The sequence below is a fragment of the Scyliorhinus canicula genome, chromosome 3, assembly GCF_902713615.1.
Source record: "Scyliorhinus canicula chromosome 3, sScyCan1.1, whole genome shotgun sequence".
NCBI classification, from domain to species: domain Eukaryota; kingdom Metazoa; phylum Chordata; class Chondrichthyes; order Carcharhiniformes; family Scyliorhinidae; genus Scyliorhinus; species Scyliorhinus canicula.
The window spans coordinates 125,132,964-125,157,248 of NC_052148.1; the positions used below are offsets into that span (position 1 = coordinate 125,132,964).

The 24,285-nt window shown below is 47.5% G+C and overlaps 1 protein-coding gene across 12 annotated transcripts in view; it reads left to right on the forward strand.

Moving 5' to 3' along the window:
• The window catches only part of corin (corin, serine peptidase), a 309,000-nt gene that overhangs the window by 248,636 nt on the left and 36,079 nt on the right, over window positions 1–24,285 (forward strand). For all 12 annotated transcript variants that reach the window (XM_038791255.1, XM_038791254.1, XM_038791261.1 and 9 more), the window contains exons 18-19: window positions 8,414–8,463; window positions 16,869–17,043. In XM_038791255.1, coding sequence (XP_038647183.1) covers window positions 8,414–8,463; window positions 16,869–17,043 — 225 coding nt within the window. The remainder of the gene's footprint in view (window positions 1–8,413; window positions 8,464–16,868; window positions 17,044–24,285) is intronic.

Below are 24,285 nucleotides of genomic sequence, written 5' to 3' on the forward strand. Positions count from 1 at the left end.
GGATTTGGGGAGGAAAGCGGGATTAGGCTATTGAGTTGGATGATTAGCCATGATCATAATGAAAGACGGAACAGGCTCAAAGGGCCAAATGGGCTCCTCTTGCTTCTATTTTCTATGTTTCCAAAGTGAAGGTATTAAAATTTGAAATTCAGACTTCCGATGGCGGCTATGGAGTGAACAACCACACATCTGGTGGCTCCCACTCAAGGTGTATTTTTTTGGTCCTTTCCCTGCCTAAAGGATGGAAAGAGGTGTAGGAGTACCTGGTGAAGGTGTAACTCCTATGGTGAGGCTGGTGGATGGATCCACAAACTAGGAGTGGATCAAGAAAAGAGCTGCTGGAACAGCTTACATGATAAGGTGGCAGAGGGCAAAGGGTCTGTTCTGCCCACCCGATGGTCAACGGAGCAGTTAGTGGAATTTCTGAATGTTAAGTTCAGCCAGCAGAGGAAGGAGGCTGTGAAGGACCTGGCCAAACTGGTGGAGCCGGTTAGAGCAGAGATCGGGAGAGTGGAACAGAGGCTGAAGTCCCAGGGCCGGGTGATCCAGAAAGTGGAGGAGGCGGTGAGGGAGCACGAGGAACAGTTGGCCTTGTTAGTGGCTGAGGTGGGGTTGATGCGGGCGACTCAGAAGAGGCTGAAAGAAAAGTTAGAGGATCTGGAGTACCGTTCCAGAAGACAGAATTTGAGGATTGTGGGAATGCCTGAAGGCATGGAAGGTGCGGAGGCCGGCAAGAATGTGGCTAAAATGTTGGAACAGTTGATGTGGGAGGGGGCCTTTGACCATCTCCCTGGAGGTCAACCTAGCGTACTGAGTGCTGATGCAGAGGCCCCAAGTAGAAGAGCCGCCAAGGGCGCCTGTGGTGCAGTTACATCACTTTCTGGACAAGGAGAAGATCCTTCGGTGGGTGGGGCAGACGAGGAAGTGCACTTGGGAGGGGAAACGAGTTGCAGGTGTACCAGGACCTGGGTGCAGAACTGGCGAAGTGGAGGGCTGGGTTTAATTGGGTCAAGGCTGCCCTCTTCAAGAAGGGGGTGACGTTTGGTGTGTTGTACCCGACCCACCTCTGGGTGGCTTAATAATATAATAATAATAATTGCTTATTGTCACAAGTAGGCTTCAGTGAAGTTATTGTGAAAGCACCTGGTCACCACATTCTGGCACCTGTTCGGGGAGGCCAGTACGGGAATTGAACCTGCACTGCTGGCATTGTTCTGCATTACAAGCCAGCTATTTAGCCCACTGTGCTAAACCATCCTATGACTTTTCAGAAGTAAGAATAATTCTCATATTTTTCCCATGTGTACTGGCTGTACTCCCAGATTGACTTTTTTGTGGTGCACAGGGCATTGGTCGATTCAGAGTATTCGACGATCGTGGTCTCCGATCACATACCACACTGGGTGGATTTGCGAGTGGACTGCAGGAGTGGTTGGGGGGTGGGGGGGGGGGGGGGGGGGTTCGCCCGCAGTGAAGGCTAAATGTGGAATTTTTGGCAGATGAGGAGGTGTACAAGCGTGGAAGAGCCGTCATCTGGGGTTACGTGTAGCTAAATGACACGGGGAGGTCACGGCCTCCACACTGTGGGAGGCACTCAAGGCGGTGGTTCGGGTGAAGTTTATTTCAATTTGGGCACATGTGGAGAAGGCGGAATGGGCAGACATGGCACGGCTGATGGAAGAGATTCTGAGAGTGGACGGGAGGTATTCTGAGGCCCCGGAGGCGGGCTGCTGAAAGAGAGGCAGAGGCTCCTGAAGAAGTTCCGGCTAGTGCGCTCGGGAAGGTGGTGAGGCAGCTATGGAGGGCCAGAATCTGAAAACAGTGAGAAGGCGAACAGCATGCTGGCCCACCAGCTGAGGAAGCAGGAGGTGGGGATGGAGATTGGCGGTGTGTAGGACGAGGCAGGAAGGTTATTGCTGCACCCGGTGGGGACGAATGGGGTATTTAAGGGTTTTACAGGAGATTGTAGGAGTTGGAGCCCCCGGCCGGGAATACAGCGGTTCCTGGACAGGTTGGAGATTCCCAGGGTTGAGGAGGAATTGGTGCAGGGATTGGGTGCCCCTATCGGTTTGAGGGAGGTGATGGAAAGTATGGGGGTGATGCAGACAGGGAAGGCCACGCATCCGGATTGGTTCCCGGTGGAGTTTAGTTTGTGGGGGACCTGGGGGCCACTACTGGTGAGGGCATATAATGAGCTGAGGGAGAGGGGAGGAACTCCCCCCTATACTATCATAGACATCCATCTCTTTGATGTTGAAAAAGGACAAGGATCTGGAGCTGTGTGGGCCGTACCACCCGATATCGCTATTGACTGTAGATGCCAAGTTGCTGGTGAAGGTGCAGGCTTCGCGAATTGAGGACTGCGTCTTGGGAGTGATAGACGAGTACCAAACTGGGTTTGAGAAAGTCAGACCGTTGTCGGCGAATGTCGGAGGGGCAGGAGGTGGCGGTGGTAGTGGCGATGGCACAGGGCTTCTCTCTACTATATTTCGGACCCATTGGGAATGTTATGGAGATTTTGGAAGACTTTGGACAGTTCTCCGGGTACAAGTTGAACGGGAGAAAGGGCGAAGTGTTCCAGATTGAGACCAGAGGGCAAGAGAGGAGGTTAGGGGAGTTGCCGTGCAAGGTATTGGGGGGTGAGTTTTGGATACCTGGGACGGGTGGGACGGGTGCAGACAGTAAAGATGACGGTGCTACCAAGGTTCCTGGTCATATTTCAGAACGTCTCAATCTTTGTCCGGAAGTCATTATTTTAAAAAGTTAACACGCTGATCTCTGGGTTTGTATGTATGGGCGGGGAAGAGCCCGTGGGTCGAAACAGCTTTTTTGGAGCAGAAGCGAGGAAGCGATGATTGGCCCTAAGATTAGGGCCAATCAAGGATAGTAGTGGAAAGTTGTGTGTGGAATCAGAGGAGATAGGGGAAGCATTAAATGGATATTTTTCGTCAGTGTTTACACTGGAGAAAGACAATGTTGTCGAGGAGAAAACTCAGGTTCAGTCGACCAGGCTAGATGGAATTGAGGTTCAAAAGGAGGAGGTGTCAGCAATTTTGGAAAATGTCAAAATAGATAAGTCCCCTGGGCCAGATGGGATTTATCCTAGGATTCTCTGGGAAGCCAGGGAGGAGATTACAGAGCCTTTGTCCTTGATCTTTATGTCGTCTTTGTCGACAGGAATAGTGCCGGAAGACTGGAGGATAGCAAATGTTGTCCCCTTGTTCAAGAAGGGGAGTAGAGAAAACCCTGGTAATTATAGACCTGTGAGCCTTACTTCGGTTGTGGGTAAAATGTTGGAAAAGGTTATAAGAGATAGGGTTTATAATCATCTTGAAAAGAACAAGTTGATTAGCGATACTCAACACAGTTTTGTGAAGGGTAGGTCATGCCTCACAAACCTTATTGAGTTTTTTGAGAAGGTGACCAAACAGGTGGATCAGGGTAAAGCGGTTGATGTGGTGTATATGGATTTCAGTAAGGCGTTTGATAAGGTTCCCCACGGTAGGCTATTGCAGAAAATAAGGAAGTATGGGATTGAAGGTGATTTAGCGATTTGGATCAGTAATTGGCTAGCTGAAAGAAGACAGAGGGTGGTGGTTGATGGCAAATGTTCATCCTGGAGTTCAGTTACTAGTGGTGTACCGCAAGGATCTGTTTTGGGGCCACTGCTGTTTGTCATTTTTATAAATGACCTGGAAGAGGGTGTAGAAGGATGGGTTAGTAAATTTGCAGATGACATGAAGGTCGGTGGAGTTGTGGATAGTGCTGAAGGATGTTATAGGATACAGAGGGACATAGATAAGCTGCAGAGCTGGGCTGAGAGGTGGCAGATGGAGTTTAATGCGGAAAAGTGTGAGGTGGTTCACTTTGGAAGGAGTAACAGGAATGCAGAGTACTGGGCTAATGGCAAGATTCTTGGTAGTGTAGATGAACAGAGAGATCTCGGCATCCAGGTACATAAATCCCTGAAAGTTGCCACCCAGGTTAATAGGGCTGTTAAGAAGGCATATGGTGTGCAAGCCTTTATCAGCAGGGGGATTGAGTTTCGGAGCCACAAGGTCATGCTGCAGCTGTACATAACTCTGGTGCGGCCGCACCTGGAGTACTGCGTGCAGTTCTGGTCACCACATTATAGGAAGGATGTGGAAGCTTTGGAAAGGGTTCAGAGGAGATTTACTGGGATGTTGCCTGGTATAGAGGGAAGGTCTTACGAGGAAAGGCTCAGGGACTTGAGGTTGTTTATGTTAGAGAGGAGAAGGCTGAGAGGTGACTTAATAGAGACATATAAGATAGTCAGAGGGTTTTTAGGGTGGACAGTGAGAGTCTTTTTCCTCGGATGGTGATGACCAACACGAGGGGACATAGCTTTAAATTGAGGGGTGATAGATATAGGACAGATGTCAGAGGCAGTTTCTTTACTCAGAGAGTAGTAGGGGTGTGGAACGCCCTGCCTGCAACAGTAGTAGACTCGCCAACTTTAAGGGCATTTAAGTGGTCACTGGATAGACATATGGATGAAAATGGAATAGTGTAGGTCAGATAGGCTTCAGATGGTTTCACAGGTCGGCGCAACATCGAGGGCCGAAGGGCCCGTACTGCGCTGTAGTGTTCTATGTTCTACGTTCTATGTTCTATGAAGGGGGTCTGGCGTTGCAGAATATTATGAATTATGAGAGTAGTGGGGGCATAGGGACCTTCAAGAGGCTATTGGATAGGTACATGGATTATGGTAGAATAATGGAATGTAGATTAATTTGTTCTTAAGGGCAGCACGGTAGCATTGTGGATAGCACAATTGCTTCACAGCTTCAGGGTCCCAGGTTCGATTCCGGCTTGGGACACTGTGCGGAGTCTGCACATCCTCCCCATGTGTGCGTGTGTTTCCTCCGGGTGCTCTGCTTTCCTCCCACAGTCCAAAGATGTGCAGGTTAGGTGGATTGGCCATGATAAATTGCCCTTAGTGTCCAAAATTGCCCTTCTGTTGGGTGGGGTTACTGGGTTATGGGGATAGGGTGGAGGTGTTGACCTCAGGTCGAGTGCTCTTTCCAAGAGCTGGTGCAGACTCAATGGGCCGAATGGCCTCCTTCTGCACTGTAAATTCTATGATCATCTATGATTAATCTAGGACAAAGGTTCGGCACAACATTGTTGGCCGAAGGGCCTGTTCTGTGCTGTATTTTTCTATGTTCTATGTTCTATGCTACAGGGCAGCGAACATCGCCATGGTTAGGAAATGGGTTGTTGGGGAGGAGTCGGCATGGGGGTGGATGGAGGCAGCTTCCTGCAGGGGAACAAGCTTAAGGGCATTGTTGACAACGTCTCTGCCATTCTCACCAGCCAGACACACTGTGAGCCCAGCGCTCGTGTTGGCCTTAAGAGTGTAGGAGCAGTGGAGGCAGCATTTGGGACTGGAGGATACCTCGGTGTGGGCACCGATCTGTGATAATAATAGGTTTGCACGGGGGCTAGATGTGAGATTCCGGGGGTGGCAGCATGCAGGGATTGAGCGATACGGTGGCCTATTCATACGTGGCAGTTTCGCAAAATTGGAGGACCTGGAGGAAGAGTATGAGTTGCCCAGGGGGAACGGTTTCAGGTACCTGCAGGATTTGGTGAGGAGAGAGTTGCTGTCTTTTCCTGGGTTACCATCCTTGGGGTTGCAAGACAAGGTGATGTCGAAGGAGGATATAGGGGAGGGGAAGGTATCTGAGCTATAAGGAGCTGTTGGATTGGGAGGGGGCCCCGATGGGGTATATAAAGTATAAGTGGGAAGAGAAAGTGGGAGGAGAGGTGCAGGCTGGGACATGGGCTGAGGCCCTGTGGAGGGTGAATATGTCCTCGTCGTGTGCGAGGCTAAGCCCCATCCAGTTTAAAGTGATTCACAGGGCACATATGACAGTAGCGTGGATGAGTAAGTTTTTGAGGGGGTAGAGGACAGGTGTGGCTGGTGTGTGGGGAGGCCTGCAAATCATGTCCATATGTTCTGGGTATGTTCGAAACGAAAGAGGTTCTGGCAGGGGTTTGCGGACATAATGTCCGAGGTGTTGGGGGTAAGGATGGCCCCGAGTCCAGAAGTTGCGATATTCGGGATGTCAGGCAACCCGGGAGTCCAGGGGCGAGAGAGGCCGATGTCTTGGCCTTTGCCTCCCTGATAGCTCAGGGACGGATCCTACTTGGACGGAGGGACCTGGCGCCTCTAAAAGTGGGGGGATGTGGGTGAGCGACCTGGTAGAATTCCTGAGGCTGGAGAAGGTCGGGTTTGTCCTGAGGGGGTGGGCTGACGGGTTCACTCGGAGGTGGAAGCTGTTTATTGACTTCTTTAAAGAGGATTGAGGGGCAGCACGGTGGCACAGTGGTTAGCATTGCTGCCTACGGCACTGAGGACCCGGGTTCGAATCCCGGCCCTGGGTCACTGTCCGTGTGGAGTTTGCAAGTTCTCCCCGTGCCTGCGTGGGTTTCACCCCCACAACCCAAAGATGTGCAGGTTAGGTGGATTGGCCACGCTGAATTGCCCCTTAATTGGAAAAAAATAATTGGATACGCTAAATTTATTTTAAAAAAGAGAGAAAAGAGGATTGAGGAGTCAGCAAAAGGGGAGTGAGGTGCGTGGGGAGGGGGTATTGGTTATTTATAATGTTGAATCATTTTGCTTCTACTTTGGTTTGTTTTCATGAAAATGCCTGAATAAAATATTTTTTAAATATATCAATTTGAAATTCAGTTTAGCAGCTGCAATGGCTTCTGAAGTCGACTGGTCCTTGTTTGGCTTTTACAGGTGGACTCAGGTCAAGCAACTTTTGGGAGAGAAGGTTTATTTTTCCCCATTATTTCTGTTCTGACAGATTGTCGGCAGAACAACGGTTCATTTTTAATACCTTAATACTTGCCTCTTTGAGTACTGATGGCAGAGAGAAAATGTCATAACCTGGGCTTAAGCAGGTCATGGGACACCTATCAGACTGGGGGATTGGTATTCCCAGAGACGGGGAATATGTGTTTCCCCCACTGAGGGATGGGGTGCCCCTTCTACATCCTGTATAAAACTGGACGGCCATGAACTGACAGCTGTCTTCAGTCGTAGAGGAATTGCTCTGTACTCTTTCTATGTGCATTAAACCTGGTTTCCTTTTGATTCAACCTGTTCGACTCCATGTGGATTCCTTTCTGGATCTTATAATAGAAAACCTCTCTGATGATGCCTCTTGGAGCTCTTTCCAGGGGTTCAGCCTGTCTTTATCACGACCAAGAACAAAATGAGTGCCATTGTAATTCCGATGAATCATCATTCCACCAAGCAAAGAGGTTAATTACATTGAGGTCAATTTAAGTCCCTTTTTTGTCTCAACTTCTCAGAGATCAAGGGGTTTCACACTTCTTAGAGGTACAATGGACATCCCTGGAGGAACCTTTTACATTTTAATGACTTTGTAGCCAGTTCTAGAAAGATGTGTCTGCCAAAATTTGAACACAGAACAAGCGGTATGTGTCCATATTGTCCATTTTGGAAAGGGCTTTTAAACCCAATTTAAAGGTTTGGAGAGAGAAACTTATCTTTTCAACAGTTAACCTTAAACTCTGTAATATCGTAATTCCACCATTATGACAGTCTAGAACACGGATTGGACCTTCTGACATTAGAGTTGGAAATGCTAATCCCTCTTGGTGATAACAGCAGAGAAATGCTCAACATTATTGTCTAGCTTTCTTTTATCTGCAATTTTAGCAAAGCTGCTAACCCATTTAAACTCAGCAGGTTACACTACCATTAAACTAAACGACAGAGAGATATCAGTTCTGTATTAAGCTCCTGTCAGCTAACATTGTCAACTGTGCTTTTATGTTCAACGTGTGATGTATTCAAATATTTTCAAATAGCATGATCAGCTCCTCAGGGTTCTTCTTTTTGGATGCTATGGTGCCACCTATTGATCATGTCAGATCACTGACAATGGAAAGGACGTCCTTTCTTGTCTAAAGGGTCAAGCAACCCTTTGTTCAGATTGTTGTTCCATCAATACAGTAAAAGTCAAGCGATTTGAGCGAGCTCTGCTTTTTTACAGCATTTATGATCTGGGTTTTTGAACGGAGTGAGAATTTTTCATTTGTTCAGATGGAACAACAATTTGACCTCAGATCTGTGATTTTTGTCCAGTATCTGTTTGATATTCACCAAAGCAGACACCATAGCTGCTTTTGCAGCACTAGCATAACTGATCATTTATTCCAAAAACTTGCGTTTCTAAAGCATCTTTTATTACCTTATCACATCCTAAAGTGCATTACCGCCAATGAAGTACATTTGAAGAGTAATATTGTAATGTGAGAGAGCATTTACTTATGGAGAAGAATGTAATGAGCTGCTGAGTTACAAATTATATCAATATATGTTTACTCATTCTCTATTTATTTATAGGCAGGTGTGTCGAAGTAAAAGCCGGGTATCACTCCAATGCACCAAAGAAAGTAAGTGAAAGGCTCTTTGTTTCATACTGGCTGTCCAACCTTTGTATGAATATTGTGTGTAAGAAACTGGGATCAGTATATTCTGAATCAAGGTATATTTGAACAAAGGGTCATCTGGACTCGAAACGTTAGCTCTTTTCTCTCCCTACAGATGCTGCCAGACCTGCTGAGATTTTCCATAATTTTCTTTCTGGTTTCAGATTCCAGCATCCGACGTCATTTGCTTTTATCCAGTGTTATATTTGAACATGCCTACTTCTAAAAATAATGTGTAGGCACAAGCCTTAATAGAAGCTGGGCACAAATTGCTTTTGCTCTTGGGATTTTACAAGGAACCCGTCTATAGAAATGAAAATGAAAATCGCTTATTGTCACAAGTAGTCTTCAATGAAGTTACTGTGAAAAGCCCCTAGTCACCACATTCCGGCACCGGTTCAGGGAGGCTGGTACGGGAATTGAACCGTGCTACTGGCCTGCCTTGGTCTGCTTTAAAAGCCAGCTCTTTAGCCCTGTGCTAAACCAGCCTCTATAGGTGCAAGTTTGGTGATAAGTATTGTTATTGTGTTCAGAAATAGATTATAAAGGGAAATAATTGGAAAATCTGACCTGAATATCTAACTAAGCAGGCATCACAGAGTAAATCAAAGCAAAGTTTGTCCAAAATGCCAATTCTGTTTCATTCTACCTTCAATAGAGTAAAGACGGTATCCTCTGTTCACCCTCTCCCAGCTCACCTCTAAAATCCCTGATGTCAGAAGAGTCAGCATTGACAGGGAGTGTGGGGTGGACGGTGAACACTGCATTGAGTAGTTTTTTGTTTTTGTGGCTTGAGGGGGTGAACACTAATGGAGGTGAGAGAGGGGGTGTGAACAATTTTGGAGGCAAGAGAGGGGGACAAACATTGTTAAGGGGTGAGGAAGAGGGGTGAACATTGTTGGGGGTGAGGGAGGATGGTGAACATTGGCACAAGAGAGAAGGGTGAACAATTTTGGGGGTGAACATTGTGGGAGATGAAAGGGGGAACATTGTCAGGGATGAAGAAGGGGACATGAACATTATTGGGGGTGAAGGGAGATTAGCACTGTCAGTGAGGGGGGACTATTGAGGTTGATAGCTCCATTTGAAACAATGTGAGTCAAGAACTGATGACAAACCTTAAGACAAACATGTGCCTTCAGTTCATGACAAGAATAGGGGACTTGACTGCGCTGGAGTTACGTCTGACGATTTGCTTTCTGACTGTGTTCATCCCTGCCTTCCTGCTGGAGTTGGCATCAGGAAATACAATGCCCCAGCATCAAATAGCAAATGGGCAGATTAAATGGGAGTCAGTGTTGGATGCTCCCTCTCCAACAATGACTGAAAGATCTGAATTTATGACAACTTTACGTGAACTTTAATAATAACCAACCAAATGTTACTATACTTATATATTGTTGTAAGATTTTGTCGGCATCTGGGGTCATGTTAATTTTCAAAAGTACTGTTTTTTATATAAATTAAATGATTTTCTACAAATGTGTCGGTCCACAATCTTGATAGTTAAAGGTAAACAACTATTTCCACCTGTTTGAAGTGGCTCAGATTGCCTTTATTACAGATCCAAAAGGTGCTATAATTACATGATTCCTTGTCCCAAAGATATATTCAGAGCTTTTTGTCTTTGGCCACTGTCACCCCGGTTCTCCGATGAGCAGTAATTCTAATCCCATCCACTGGCCCTTGATCTCGTATTTTTTCCTTCAACCCTTCATCTAAACTATTCTGAAATGTTGAGATAGGGACTTGTTCACTTGCTGAAAAAGAATGACCGGCAGAGAAAAATCTGCTCTGCACTTTGTGCACCTTTTTGCATTTGATTCAATTTTTAGGAAGACCATTACATGGGTGCCCAGCTCTTGCGGCTAAAGCATATGGAAGGATGTTTAAATATGCAAATTTGGGCTCCCTGCTGGTTATAGGAACAACTCAGGATTTACCTTCCCCTCCCCAACCTGGTCTTCTCTTTTGTAAACACTGAAATGAACTACTTGTTAAGAATCTTAAAAGTTTTTTTACCTTCTGATAACTCACCATACTCTCAGGCTGCATCTCACATTTGCTAATTTTATTTTGACTGATTTATATTTGTAAAGTACTTGATCCTTTTTGATATTGTCTCTTCATATTCACTCCTTGCTTTCTTTACCACTTTAGAACATAGAAACATAGAAAAATACAGCATTGAACAGGCCCTTCGGCCCATGATGTTGTGCCAAACCATTGTCCTAGATTAATCATAGACTCATAGAATTTACAGTGCAGAAGGAGGCCATTCGGCCCATTGAGTCTGCACCGGCTCTTGGAAAGAGCACCCTACCCAAGGTCAACACCTCCACCCTATCCCCATAACCCAGTAACCCCACCCAACACTAAGGGCAATTTTGGACACTAAGGGCAATTTATCATGGCCAATCCATCTAACCTGCACATCTTTGGACTGTGGGAGGAAACCGGAGCACCTGGAGGAAACCCACGCACACACAGGGAGGACGTGCAGACTCCGCACAGACAGTGACCCAAGCCAGAATCGAACCTGGGACTCTGGAGCTGTGAAGCAATTGTGCTATCCACAATGCTACCGTGCTGCCCTTAAGAAAAAATTAATCGGCAGAACGGTGGCACAGTGGTTAGCATTGCTGCCTACGGCGCTCAGGACCCAGGTTCGAATCCCAGCCCTGGGTCACTGTCCGTGTGGAGTTTGCACATTCTCCCCGTGTCTGCGTGGGTTTTGCCCCCACAACCCAAAAGATGTGCAGCATAGGTGGATTGGCCACGCTAAATTGCCCCTTAATTGGAAAAAATAATTGGGTACTCTAAATTTAAAAAAAAAGAACAAATTAATCTACACTCCATTATTCTACCGTAATCTATGTACCTATCCAATAGCCCTAATGTAATGTAATAGTCCCTAATGTTTCCGACTCAACTACTTCCACAGGTAGTGCATTCCATGTCCCCACTACTCTCTGGGTAAAGAACCTACCTCTGACATCCCCCTATATCTTCCACCATTCACCTTAAATTTATGTCCCCTTGTAATGGTTTGTTCCACCCGGGGGAAAAAAAATCTCTGACTGTCTACTCTATCTATTCCCCTGATCATCTTATAAACCTCTATCAAGTCGCCTCTCATCCTTCTCCGTTCTAATGAGAAAAGGCCTAGCACCCTCAACCTTTCCTCGTAAGACCTACTCTCCATTCCAGGCAACATCCTGGTAAATCTCATTTGCACCTTTTCCAAAACTTCCACATCCTTCCTAAAATGAGGTGACTAGAACTGCACACGGTACTCCAAATGTGACCTTACCAGGGTTTTGTACAGCGGCATCATCACATCACGGCTCTTAAATTCAATCCCTCTGCTAATGAACGTTAGCACACCATAGGCCTTCTTCACAGCTCTATCTACTTGAGTGGCAACTTTCAAAGATCTATGAACATCGACCCCAAGATCTCTCTGCTCCTCAACATTGCCAAGAACCCTAGGGTTAACCTTAGAATAGAATAGAACAGTACAGCACAGAACAGGCCCTTCGGCCCTCGATGTTGTGCCGAGCAATGATCACCCCACTTAAACCCACGTAACCCGTATACCCGTAACCCAACAATCCCCCCATTAACCTTACACTACGGGCAATTTATCTTGGCCAATCCACCTAACCCGCACATCTTTGGACTGTGGGAGGAAACCGGAGCACCCGGAGGAAACCCACGCACACACGGGGAGGACGTGCAGACTCCACACAGACAGTGACCCAGCCGGGAATCGAACCTGGGACCCTGGAGCTGTGAAGCATTGATGCTAACCACCATGCTACCGCGAGAACCTTGTATTCCGCATTCATATTTGTCCTTCCAAAATGGACAACCTCACACTTTTCAGGGTTAAACTCCATCTGCCACTTCTCAGCCCAGCTCTGCATCCTATCTATGTCTCTTTGCAGCTGACAACAGCCCTCCTCACTATCCACAACTCCACCAATCTTCGTATCGTCTGCAAATTTACTGACCCCCACCTTTCAACTCCCTCATCCAAGTCATTACTGAAAATCACAAACAGCAGAGGACCCAGAACTGATCCCTGTGGTACGCCACTGGTAACTGGGCTCCAGGCTGAATATTTGCCATCCACCACCACTCTCTGACTTCTATTCGTTAGCCAGTTCGTTATCCAACTGGCCAAATTTCCCACTATCCCATGACTCCTTACTTTCTGCATAAGGCTACCATGGGGAACCTTATCAAATGCCTTACTAAAATCCATATACACTACATCCACTGCTTTACCTCCATCCACATGCTTGGTCACCTCCTTAAAGAATTCAATAAGACTTGTAAGGCAAGACCTACCCCTCACGAATCCGTGCTGACTATCCCTAATCAAGCAGTGTCTTTTCAGATTCTCAAAAATCCTATCCCTCAGTACCCTTTCCATTACTTTGCCTACCACCAAAGTAAGACTAACTGGCCTGTAATTCCCAGGTTTATCCCTATTCCCTTTTTTGAACAGGGGCACGACATTCGCCACTCTCCAATCCCCTGGTACCACCCCTGTTGACAGTGAGGATGAAAAGATCATTGCCAACGGCTCTGCAATTCCATCTCTTGCTTCCCATAGAATCCTTGGATATATCCCGTCAGGCCCGGGGGACTTGTCTGTCCTCAAGTTTTTCAAAATGCCCAACACATCGTCCTTCCTCAGAAGTATCTCCTCGAGCTTACCATTCTGTTTCACACTGTCCTCTCCAACAATATGGCCCCTCTCATTTGTAAATACTGAAGAAAAGTACTCGTTCAAGACCTCTCCTATCTCTTCAGACTCTACACAATCTCCCGCTACTGTCCTTGATCGGACCTACCCTCGCTCTAGTCATTCTCATATTTCTCACATATGTGTAAAAGGCCTTGGGGTTTTCCTTGATCCTACCCGCCAAAGATTTTTCATGCCCTCTCTTAGATCTCCTAATCCCTTTCTTCAGTTCCCTCCTGGCTATCTTGTATCTCTCCAGCGCCCTGTCTGAACCTTGTTTCCTCAGCCTTACATAAGTCTCCTTTTTCCTCTAAACAAGACATTCAAGCTCTCTTGTCAACCATGGTTCCCTCGCTTGACCATCTCTTCCCTGCCTGACAGGGACATACAGATCAAAGACACGTAGTACCTGTTCCTTGAACAATTTCCACATTTCACTTGTGTCCTTCCCGGACAGCCTATGTTCCCAACTTATGCACTTCAATTCTTGTCTGACAACATAGTATTTACCCTTCCCCCAATCGTAAACCTTGCCCTGTTGCACGCACCTATCCCTCTCCATTACTAAAGTGAAAGTCACAGAATTGTGGTCACTATCTCCAAAATGCTCCCCCACTAACAAATCTATCACTTGCCCTGGTTCATTACCAAGTACCAAATCCAATATGGCCTCCCCTCTGGTCGGGCAATCTACATACTGTGTTAGAAAAGCTTCCTGGACACTCCATGTTTCCACTCAATGTTTGGGAAGTTGAAGTCACAACTTCACTTATTTTCTCATATTCTTCCTTATTTTTATTATCATCGGCACTTTGTGATGCTTCCCCATCAATTTAAATTTCTGAAATTTGAAGTAGATTCATTTTTTAATTGTTTATAGTTATTTTGCAACACCTCAATTTCATTTATCATAGCACATTATCAATCCAAAGACTTGTGTGCCATTTGTTTCCTCAACTCACCTCTGTGGGCCCACTTCTCGTTTTTCTAAATTATTCTTTATTCCAATTTCAGGATGCTCTTGCTCATGTACAAATGTTTAACCTTATTTATTTGAGTCTTACACTACTGCTCCTGATATACTCATCTATTTCTAAATCATCTAGATTGAGAAACTCCTTGAAGGCAAATAGCCTTGAAGGGTTTAATCCAAGCTTGGGATATAAGATTTTTAGATTTAATAAAAAAGTCAAAATAGTGCAAATAAATAACATAAAAACGCTGAGATTTGAAAACACATGCGCTAGCTATAAAAGAAAAGGGGGCGGATTTTCATTTATACAGAAGGACAAATACAAAGAGATATAATTTTGAAATAAAACTTGTCCAATTTTCAATCCATTGAAATCAGGAGAATTCTATAAAAAGCGGGTGATTCACTGAATCAGAGTACTGCCACGGTGATGAGGAGGAAACTCTGCTGCTTAATTCTGAATAAAGAGATGAATGCTGAGGGACCTGGAACATGTCAGACTGACCTGTATGTGGGGTGAAAGGATTCCCAGGCTGCGGACAACTTGTTTTGTTTTGATTCTGTCATGTGTTCAATTGATGTTGACTTTTCCAGCTGCAGTATTATGGATCCTCCTTACAGATCTCCATGTAGATGCGGTTGAGTGTAACCAGAATATCAGTCAATATTATTTAAACTATTGCTAATGCAAGAGAGATTTGAACGGTTTATGCCAGAAAAAAATGTTATGGGCAGTATTCAATGTCATTGAACCCATGTTGATTCTGAGGAGGAGATTGAATGAGTGTTAGGCACATACCTCGCCAGCGTTGGACCTTCCCCAGGATTCAGGAGCCGAGGTTGAAAATTCAGCCTGTCCATAGCTGCCAGCCACTCAGAGGAGCCCAGCAGTACTCCAGGAAAAGTTGTTACTGTCAGTTATGGATTCAGGAGCAGTGCTAAATCACTGACAGACCAAAGACACAGGTCCGTGAATGTGCGATGGGGGCCACAAGGGGAGAGGGGGGGAATTCAAAGGAAGGGCAGAGGGTGTTTTTCAATGGCTGCCCCACTGCTCAATTCCCGATCTGTGAATCGTGCACCATGCATTTGACAGAGGGACTCCTCCAGAGGGCTAGGGCATATCCAGTAGAGTATGCTTGGTGGCCTCGTGGCTCGGGAATGCAAATCCCCAAACATGTAATCCCTGAGAGACTACATTCCAGTTGGCTCAGAGATAATTGGTGTGATGCACTATCAATTATGACGAGACGAGAGTAGAGAAATAATCAAGGCTTTATTACACAAAGATGTGTGGCCTCCTACAGCTGCTGCCCAAATGGCTGCAGTTTGGAGAGCACACACATTTATACATTTATACTCCGCCTACTGGGCAGAGCCAGCAGGCAGGGATCTACCCCCGTACCTGTAGTACAGAAGCCTTACCATAATATCCTTGTATGCAGTGCAGTATATACAATATAATACAACAGTGGTGACTACCACATTCACCCCCTGTTAAAAATGTGTCCAGTGGGGGTGGTGGAAACCTATTTAAATATATGTTGTCATTTACATACAGGGGGGGGGGGGTGTGGGGACCCAGCTGGTGCCAGGTCCCTGAGGGAGACTGTGTCTTGGTGGCCGTCGGGGTACGCTACGTAGGCATACTGTGGGTTAGCATGGAGCAGCTGTACCCTCGCAACCAACAGGTCCGCCTTGTGAAGCTGCACGTGCTTGCGGAGGAGAACGGGTCCTGCAGCTGGCAGCCATGTGGGAGCGAAACCCCGGAGGTGGACTTCCTGGGGAAGGCAAAGAGCCGTTCATGGGGGGTTTCATTAGTCGCCGTGCACAAGTGCGACCGTAGGAGGCTACACATCTCTCTGTAATAAATTGATGCACTATCAATTACGAGAAGACGAGAGTAGAGAGTAATCGAGGCTTTATTACACTGAGATGTGTGGCCTCCCACAGCAGCTGCCGAAATGGCTGCAGTTCGGGGAGCACACATATTTATACTCCGCCTGCTGGGCGGAGCCAGCAGGCAGGGAACTACCCCCATACCTGTAGTACAGGGACCTTACCGTATTACCCTCGTATGCAGTGCAGTATATACAATATAATACAACAGTGGTGACTACCACATGGTGTCAATGGGCTTAATGTTGAACCTAACTGACAGCCCACCGTGATTGGGCAAGCTATTCTTACAGACTTGCTCCTGTCTCCAACTTAATCACAGGAGGTTTTCCAGTGGCTGGGAGAGTAAAGCTTCTCCCATGATTAAGTGGACCCAGCTGCCATGTTTCCCACCACGAAAGGATGCTTTCCCATTTCTTAAAATTGTACAATAGGAAAGGGAATGGTTTGTACTGAACATACTCACCCTGATCCTACTCATTTAATACTTCTCAAACAGATAAAACGTTTATACCTGATAACAGAGATGAAAGGAATAGTATGAAGGACTAAACACTTTTAGCACATGGCCAGGAGGCTGGTCATTGCTCATACTTTGGGGGAGCTGGATAGAGTGAAATAGAAAGAAAATGACTGAGCTGAAATATTCAAAAAATACAAAACAAGTAAACATCCTGTCTCAAGGTGAGTTGTAGGTTATGAAACATTAACCTACCGTTAAATTAAATCCATATTTTCTAGGTTGTGGTCAACGGCCAGCAATTCGATTGAATAAAAGAATCCTCGGAGGCAGAACTAGTCGTCCGGGTCGTTGGCCCTGGCAGTGCTCACTGCAGAGTGAACCAAGTGGGCATATTTGTGGCTGTGTACTGATTGGACGAAAATGGGTTTTGACAGTGGCACATTGCTTTGAAGGGTAAGTCCAGACATTGAAGCTGAAAACTGAAATACAGACAATTAATGAACTAAGTATTAAAATGTGAAATCCTAAGCAAGATATAGGTACTTGATACATCTATATTTGTATGGGACATTAGTTAAACTGGAGTACTGTGTGTAGTTCTTGATGCCGCACTATAAGAAGGATGTAAACGCATTGGGGAGAGTGCAGAAGAGGTCTACAAGAATGACCAGGTGAGAAATTTCAGTTATGAAGATAGATGCGAGAAGTTGGGACTGTTCTCCTTGGAGAGGAGGGGGCTAGTTGAAATTTGATAGAGGTGCTCTAAGTATTAGAACATAGAACAGTACAGCACAGAACAGGCCCTTCGGCCCTCGATGTTGTGCCGAACAGTGATCACCCTACTTAAACCCACGTAACCCGTATCCCAACAATCCCCCCATTAACCTTACACTACGGGCAATTTAGCATGGCCAATCCACCTAACCCGCACATCTTTGGACTGTGGGAGGAAACCGGAGCACCCGGAGGAAACCCACGCACACACGGGGAGGACGTGCAGACTCCACACAGACAGTGACCCAGCCGGGAATCGAACCTGGGACCCTGGAGCTGTGAAGCATTGATGCTAACCACCATGCTACCGTGAGGCCCCAAATTGAGAGGGCTGGACAGCGTAGATAGGAAGAAACTATCTCTGATTGTAAAAGGATCGAGAATTAGGACAGATTTAAAGTGATTTGCAAAAGAAGCTAATGTGATGTGAGAAAAACATTTTCACACAGCACGTGATTTTGGTCTGGAATGCACTGCCTGGAAGTGTGATAGAGGCAGTTTCAATCGAGGCGTTCAAGAGGGTATTTAGATGATTATTTGTATAGAAACAATGGTTACAGGGAAAAGGCAGGAGAGGGGCACTAAGTCATAATGCTCATTCAGAGAACCGGTGAAATTATGATGGGCTGAATGGCCTTCGGCACTGTAACACTTCTGTCATTCTGTGATATACGGAATGGTCCCAATTCATTTTTATTAGCCTTGTTGCTGAAATTATAGTTCTGCTGTCCCATCAAATTGACACAAAACCTCTGAAAGAGCACCGTACCTAGGCCCTATCCCCACAACCCCAGCTAGCAGCAATTTCGCAGATCCAATCTTTAATATCCTGCATGGGATATACGGGGTGGATACGCTTGTCTTCCCCATGCTCCTTGCGGAGTACGAGCTCCCCCGTTAGGGATGGGGTATCTTAATTACCCAGTATATATAAGGTCAGTCAGTAAGGCCCCGACCAATCAGGAACCTGCTAATGGTCTACCGGGAACTGTATATACATTGTTTGTAAATAAATCTTTGTTCTTACATTTACTCTGTGTGGACTCCCCGTGTCCTTATTAAACTGGCGACAAGGACTAAACTGGTTTGCTGTCGACACTGCAACATATTCAGCTGAGCCACCTCCCCAATTTTCTGGCCTGCATTTGGATTATCTTGATTCGCCATGCCTGTTTAGGCAGTTAGATACAGTTGACGCCAGTGATGAAGTCTGGAAACAATATGCTGAACAAATGCGTTATTTCTTCTGGACCAACAATATCATGGAGATGGAGTGCCAGAGGGTCATAATATTGATGGTCTGTGGACTGGAAAACGTTCAGGGTGGTCTGGAGCCTTATGTACCTAACAAGGCTGAATGTATGAATATTCGACCACCCCGTGACACTTGTGGCACAACACTTTAACCCAACCCCATCAATAATCGTTCAAAGATATCGGATTACTACGGCAGAGAGGTCCACCGGTGAGTTTGCCACTGAGTTTGTGCCTCGGCTACAGAAGATAGACGAGTTTTGTGAATATGAAACTATTTTGTCCAATATGCTCCATGATTGCTTGGTCTGCAAGTCAGTAATATGAAAATTCAGTAGAAGCTTTTAGGTGTAGTCTCCCTAACCTTTCAGCAGGCGCTGCAGATATCCCCTAAACTAAGACAGCACGTGGCATCCAAGAGGTACAAGGGATGCAGTTCAACATTTTGGGGGCATCCCCTCTTACGTGGTAACCCCGGGGCCCTCTGGCATCTGGCCAAAGAGCCGGCCACTGGGACATGCAACATCCTCGGACTCGGCTGAAGGCGATTCTGGCCCGTGAGCACCCAGTGGAAACCCACGCAGACACGGGGAGAACATGCAGACTCCACACAGACAGTGACCCAAACCGGGAATCAAACCCGGGTCCCTGGCGCTGTGAAGCAACATTGCTAACCACTGTGCTACCGTGCTGCCCTCACAGAATCCTCACAGAAGCACGTCACAATTAATAGGCACAAGAGACTCATGAGTATACCCGGCTTTCGTTTGGAATCTCCTCGGTGTGCGCAGTCTTCCAGGTGGTCAATGAGATCATCCTGCGTGGATTGCCGCACGTTGCGGTTTACTTAGATGATGTGTTAGTCAGAGGGGCCATAGAACGAGAACATTTTCAGCACTTTGAGGAGGTGTTGAAATGGTTTTCCGAATCCGGAGTTCACCTGTGCCTTGTGAAGTACATGTTTCACACGGAAGAAATTGTATATTTGGGATATTGGGTGGACTGAGATAGCGTGCACCCGCTGGCCGAGAAGGTACGAGTAATAAAAATGGCCCCCATCAGCGAGACACCACGGAACTTTGCTCTTTTCTTGTATTAGTGAATTATTATGGGTGCTTTATTCTGAATTTGGCTACCATCCTTGCCCCCCCTCCACTTGCTTTTGAAAAAGCGCCAGCCTTGGGGCAAGGTGAAGCAGCGGTTGCCTTCTTCAGGGGTGTTGACACACTTTGATTCCTCAAAGCCGTTGTAAGTCACGTGCGATGCTTCACCATATGGTATTGGGGCAGTGTTGTCCCATCGAATGAGCGACGACTGTGACTGACCAATTGGTTTTGCCACCCCGACGCTGGCTGCAGCCGAAAGAAAATATTCCCAGATCGAAAAAGATCTGCGGTTGTGTTCGGTGCAAAGCGATTTAATTAATGCGTCTTTGGCTGCCACTTTTATATCATCGGCGATCACAAGCCATTGCTGGGCCTCTTGTGAAGACAAGGTGAGCCCGCCAATAGCATCTGCAAGGATTCAGCTCTGGGCTCTGTTATTGGCTACTTATGAATACTCTTTGAGCTCCGCCAAGATGGCGCATGTGGATGCGTTGAGACATCTTCCCCTACAGGTCGAATCTGCCGACCCTCCTACGACTCCTTGCCTCATGAGTTTGTAACTGGATGCAACCTGACCCTGTACTTGCCAACATGCATCATCTGTGCTATACAACGGGCAGCATCGGCGTCTACCAGGAGAGTGAAGGCGTTCCCCTCCAAATTGTCTGTGTTGACTGTGGAGACAACATCCTCCTCTGGGGCGCCAGGGTTGTTGTCTGGGTGAAAGGACAGGCTGCTGTATTGAACAACCTTAAAAACAGACATCCTGGAGTATCCAAAATGAAGATGCTGGCAAGAAGTATGTCTGGTGGCCGGGATTAGACATGTACATCGAGCCATCGGTACAGCGGTGCTTCATCTGTCAGAAGGTCCCCACAGCAGCAACCCTGCAGCCATGGGAGTGGCCAGAGAACCTTTGGCCCACATGCATGTTGATTGCGCCGGTGCCTTCTTGGATGCAATGTTTCTCGTCCTGGTGGACGCCCACTCAAAGTAGCTGGATGTTCACAAGATGGCGACGTTCACCTCCCGGGCGACCTTAGAGTGATTACACATTTCCTTTTCTACCCATGGATTCCCGGAATCACTCGTGAATGATAACAGGGCCTCTTTCACAGGTGAAGAGTTTGCTGCTTTTGCGAAGAGCAACAGGATTTGCCACGTCTGCATACCATCTGCATTGAATGATTTGGCAGAGAGGGCCATGCAGACAGTTAAACAGGGGCTCAAGAAACTAGACAACCGGCTCGATGGACACACAATTTTATTCTCGTACAGGACCACGCCACACGCAGTAACTGGGGTCATTTCCGTTAAGACGATAATGGATTGTACCTTCATACACAACTGAGTTTGATTCTACTGGACATTGGTGAAGGTGTGCCATAACCAAGATTCACAAGGCGTTGCCCAGTTCTGTGTCAAACTCTTTGCCGCTTCGGACCTGGTGACGCTGTATTCATTTGCAACTTCAACGACGGTGCTCGATGGCCCTCTGTGATTGTTGTCCGTCAAACGGGACCAGTCTCTTATCAAGTTCCAGTCTGGGGATAGCTAATGAAATGACACCTGGATCACATTCGCTCACGGAGGTTGTTCCCTGACCTGACCTCCGTGACCTGGAAGAAGATCGGGCCCAAACCGGAAGTGAAGCCCCGATCTCGATTTGGAGCCAACCCGGGCCTCGGAGCTCCAAACCCAGCCTAACAACCGACGCCAGCCCCCGCATCGCCCGGCCTAGTCCCCGGAGCTCCCGACCCGACCCCCGACGGTAAAACCCGGCCCAACGCGACCCCGAGAGACCCGCCCAGCGACCCGACCCGGAGAGGCCCGCCCAGCAACCTGACCTACCTGGTGATGGAAGAAAGAAAAATGCACATGGAGGCCCCACCGTGCCGACTTCAAGATCCTACCCCAGGAACGCCCAAGGAGGGAACAGACCATGAGACCTAGCCCAACCTGCCCCAGGAAGCCCCTGCCCACGACCCAGGACCCCAGAAACAATGGAGACCGCGCGCGAGGACCTGAACACGCTGCAAGGTATTCCCGCACCCGCAGAACGCCGGGACCCATCCGGATCGCAAACTCACCCCCCCCCAGCAACCCCACTACCTCAACCAGCGCCCGGGACCCTGCCAGACGCGACCCCGGAAATGTAAACAGCGCCTTGGACCCCGCCAGACGCAACCACCTACGTTCCACAAGGGCAGACGTCTCTCATCGGATCCCAGGATCATCCAGCAGCAGCCGCCGACCGAGAAAGCGAGGGAAACGCAGTGGTCTGCAGGTTAGACTGAAGCAACACGGTTTCAAGACCCCTCTCCCCAGCATACTCCTGGCAAACGTCCAAGCGATTGAAAACAAGCTGGATGAACTTAACGCCAGACTTACCTCTCAGAAGGAAGTAAGAGACTGCTGTGTGCTCTGTTTCACAGAGACATGGCTCACCCCCGCCTCACCGGACTGTGCCATACAACCTGAAGGCTTCTCTATTCACCGGGCGGACCTCACGGCATCTTCAGGCAAAGCAAAAGGTGGAGGGGTTTGCCTCCTCATCAACTCCTCCTGGTGCTTGGATGTGGTGACCCTGGCGACCTACTGCTCCCCAGACCTGGAATACTTGACCGTAAAGTGCCACCCATACTATCTTCCACGTGAGTTCACTTCAGCCATTATCACAGCGGTCTACATCCCACCCCAGGCAGAAGTGAGGAAGGCGCTGGATGAACTGTACACAGTCATAAACAACTATGAAACAGAACACCCAGAGGCCTTGTTCATTGTGGCCGGAGACTTCAACAAAGCCAACCTCAAGTGTGTACTGCCAAAATTCCACCAACACATCTCCTGTCCCACCAGGGGCGACAACACTCTTGACCACTGCTACTCAAAAATCAAGGGCCTACCGTTCCATTCCCCGACCGCACCTTGGGAAATCAGACCATAAGACTGTGCTCCTTCTCCCGGCTTACAAGCAGAAACTCAAGCGGGAGAATCCAGCTAAGAAGGTTGTGCAGTGCTGGTCCGAGGAGACAGAAGAGCTCTTACGTGACTGCTTAGAGACAGTGGATTGGTCCATATTTAAGAACTCAGTGACTAACTTAAATGAGTATGCCACCACCGTCACAGACTTCATCAGCAAATGTGTGGACGACTGCATGCCAAAGAAAGCAGTACGTACGTTCCCCAACCGGAAACCATGGCTCAACCGCGAGATTGACTCCCTACTGAAGGACAGATCTGAGGCGTTCAAGGCAGACAACCCTGTCTTATACAAGAAATCCAGGTACAACCTCCGCAAAGCCATCCGAGATGCCAAGAGAGAATATCAAACTAAGCTAGAGTCACAGACAGACTCTCGGCGGTTGTGGCAAGGACTAAACAACATAACGGGCTACAAAGCGAAGCCGAGCAGTATCTCTGGCAGCAGCGCACCCCTCCCCGATGAACTTAATGCATTCTATGCTCGGTTTGAGCAGGTAACTAACAATCCGCTGTCGAGTGCCCCAGCAGCCCATAATTCACCCATACCCACCATCACAGTTTCAGAAGTCAGATCGGCCTTCCTGAAAGTGAACTGACGGAAGGCGATGGGCCCGGACGGGATCCCTGGTCGTGCACTCAGAGCCTGCGTATAACAGCTGGCAGAGGTATTCACAGACATCTTTAACCTATCCCTACTCCACTCCGAGGTCCCCACCTGCTTCAAGAAGACCACCATCACACCGGTACCAAAGAAGAACCAGGCAACATGCCTCAATGACTACCGCCCGGTGGCCCTGACGTCAGTTGTAATGAAGTGCTTCGAGAGGCTGATCATGAAGCGCATCACCTCCATACTCCCGGAACGCCTTGACCCACTTCAATTCGCATACCGTCGCAACCGGTCCACATCAGACGCCATTTCCCTGGCCCTACACTGATCCCTAGAGCATCTCGAAAACAAGGACTCCTACATCAGACTCCTATTTATTGACTACAGCTCCGCCTTCAACACCATAATCCCAGCCAAGCTCATATCAAAGCTCCAAAACCTAGGACTTGGCTCTCCACTCTGCAACTGGATCCTTGACTTTCTGACCAACAGACCACAGTCAGTAAGAATGAACACCAACACCTCCTCCACAATAGTCCTCAATACCGGTGCCCCGTAAGGCTGCGTACTTAGCCCCCTACTCTACTCCCTGTACACACACGACTGAGTGGCAAAACTTGGTTCCAACTCCATCTACAAGTTTGCTGACGATACGACCATAGTGGGCTGGATCTTGAATAACGACGAGTCCGAATACAGGAGGGAGATAGAGAACCTAGTGGAGTGGTGTAACGACAACAATCTCTCCCTCAATGCCAGCAAAACTAAAGAGCTGGTCATCGACTTCAGGAAGCAAAGTACTGTACACACCCCTGTCAGCATCAATGGAGCCGAGGTGGAGATGGTGAGCAGTTTCAAATTCCTAGGGGTGCACATCACCAAAAATCTATCCTGGTCCACTCACGTCAACTCTATCACCAAGAAAGCACAACAGCGCCTCTACTTCCTCAGGAAACTAAGGAAATT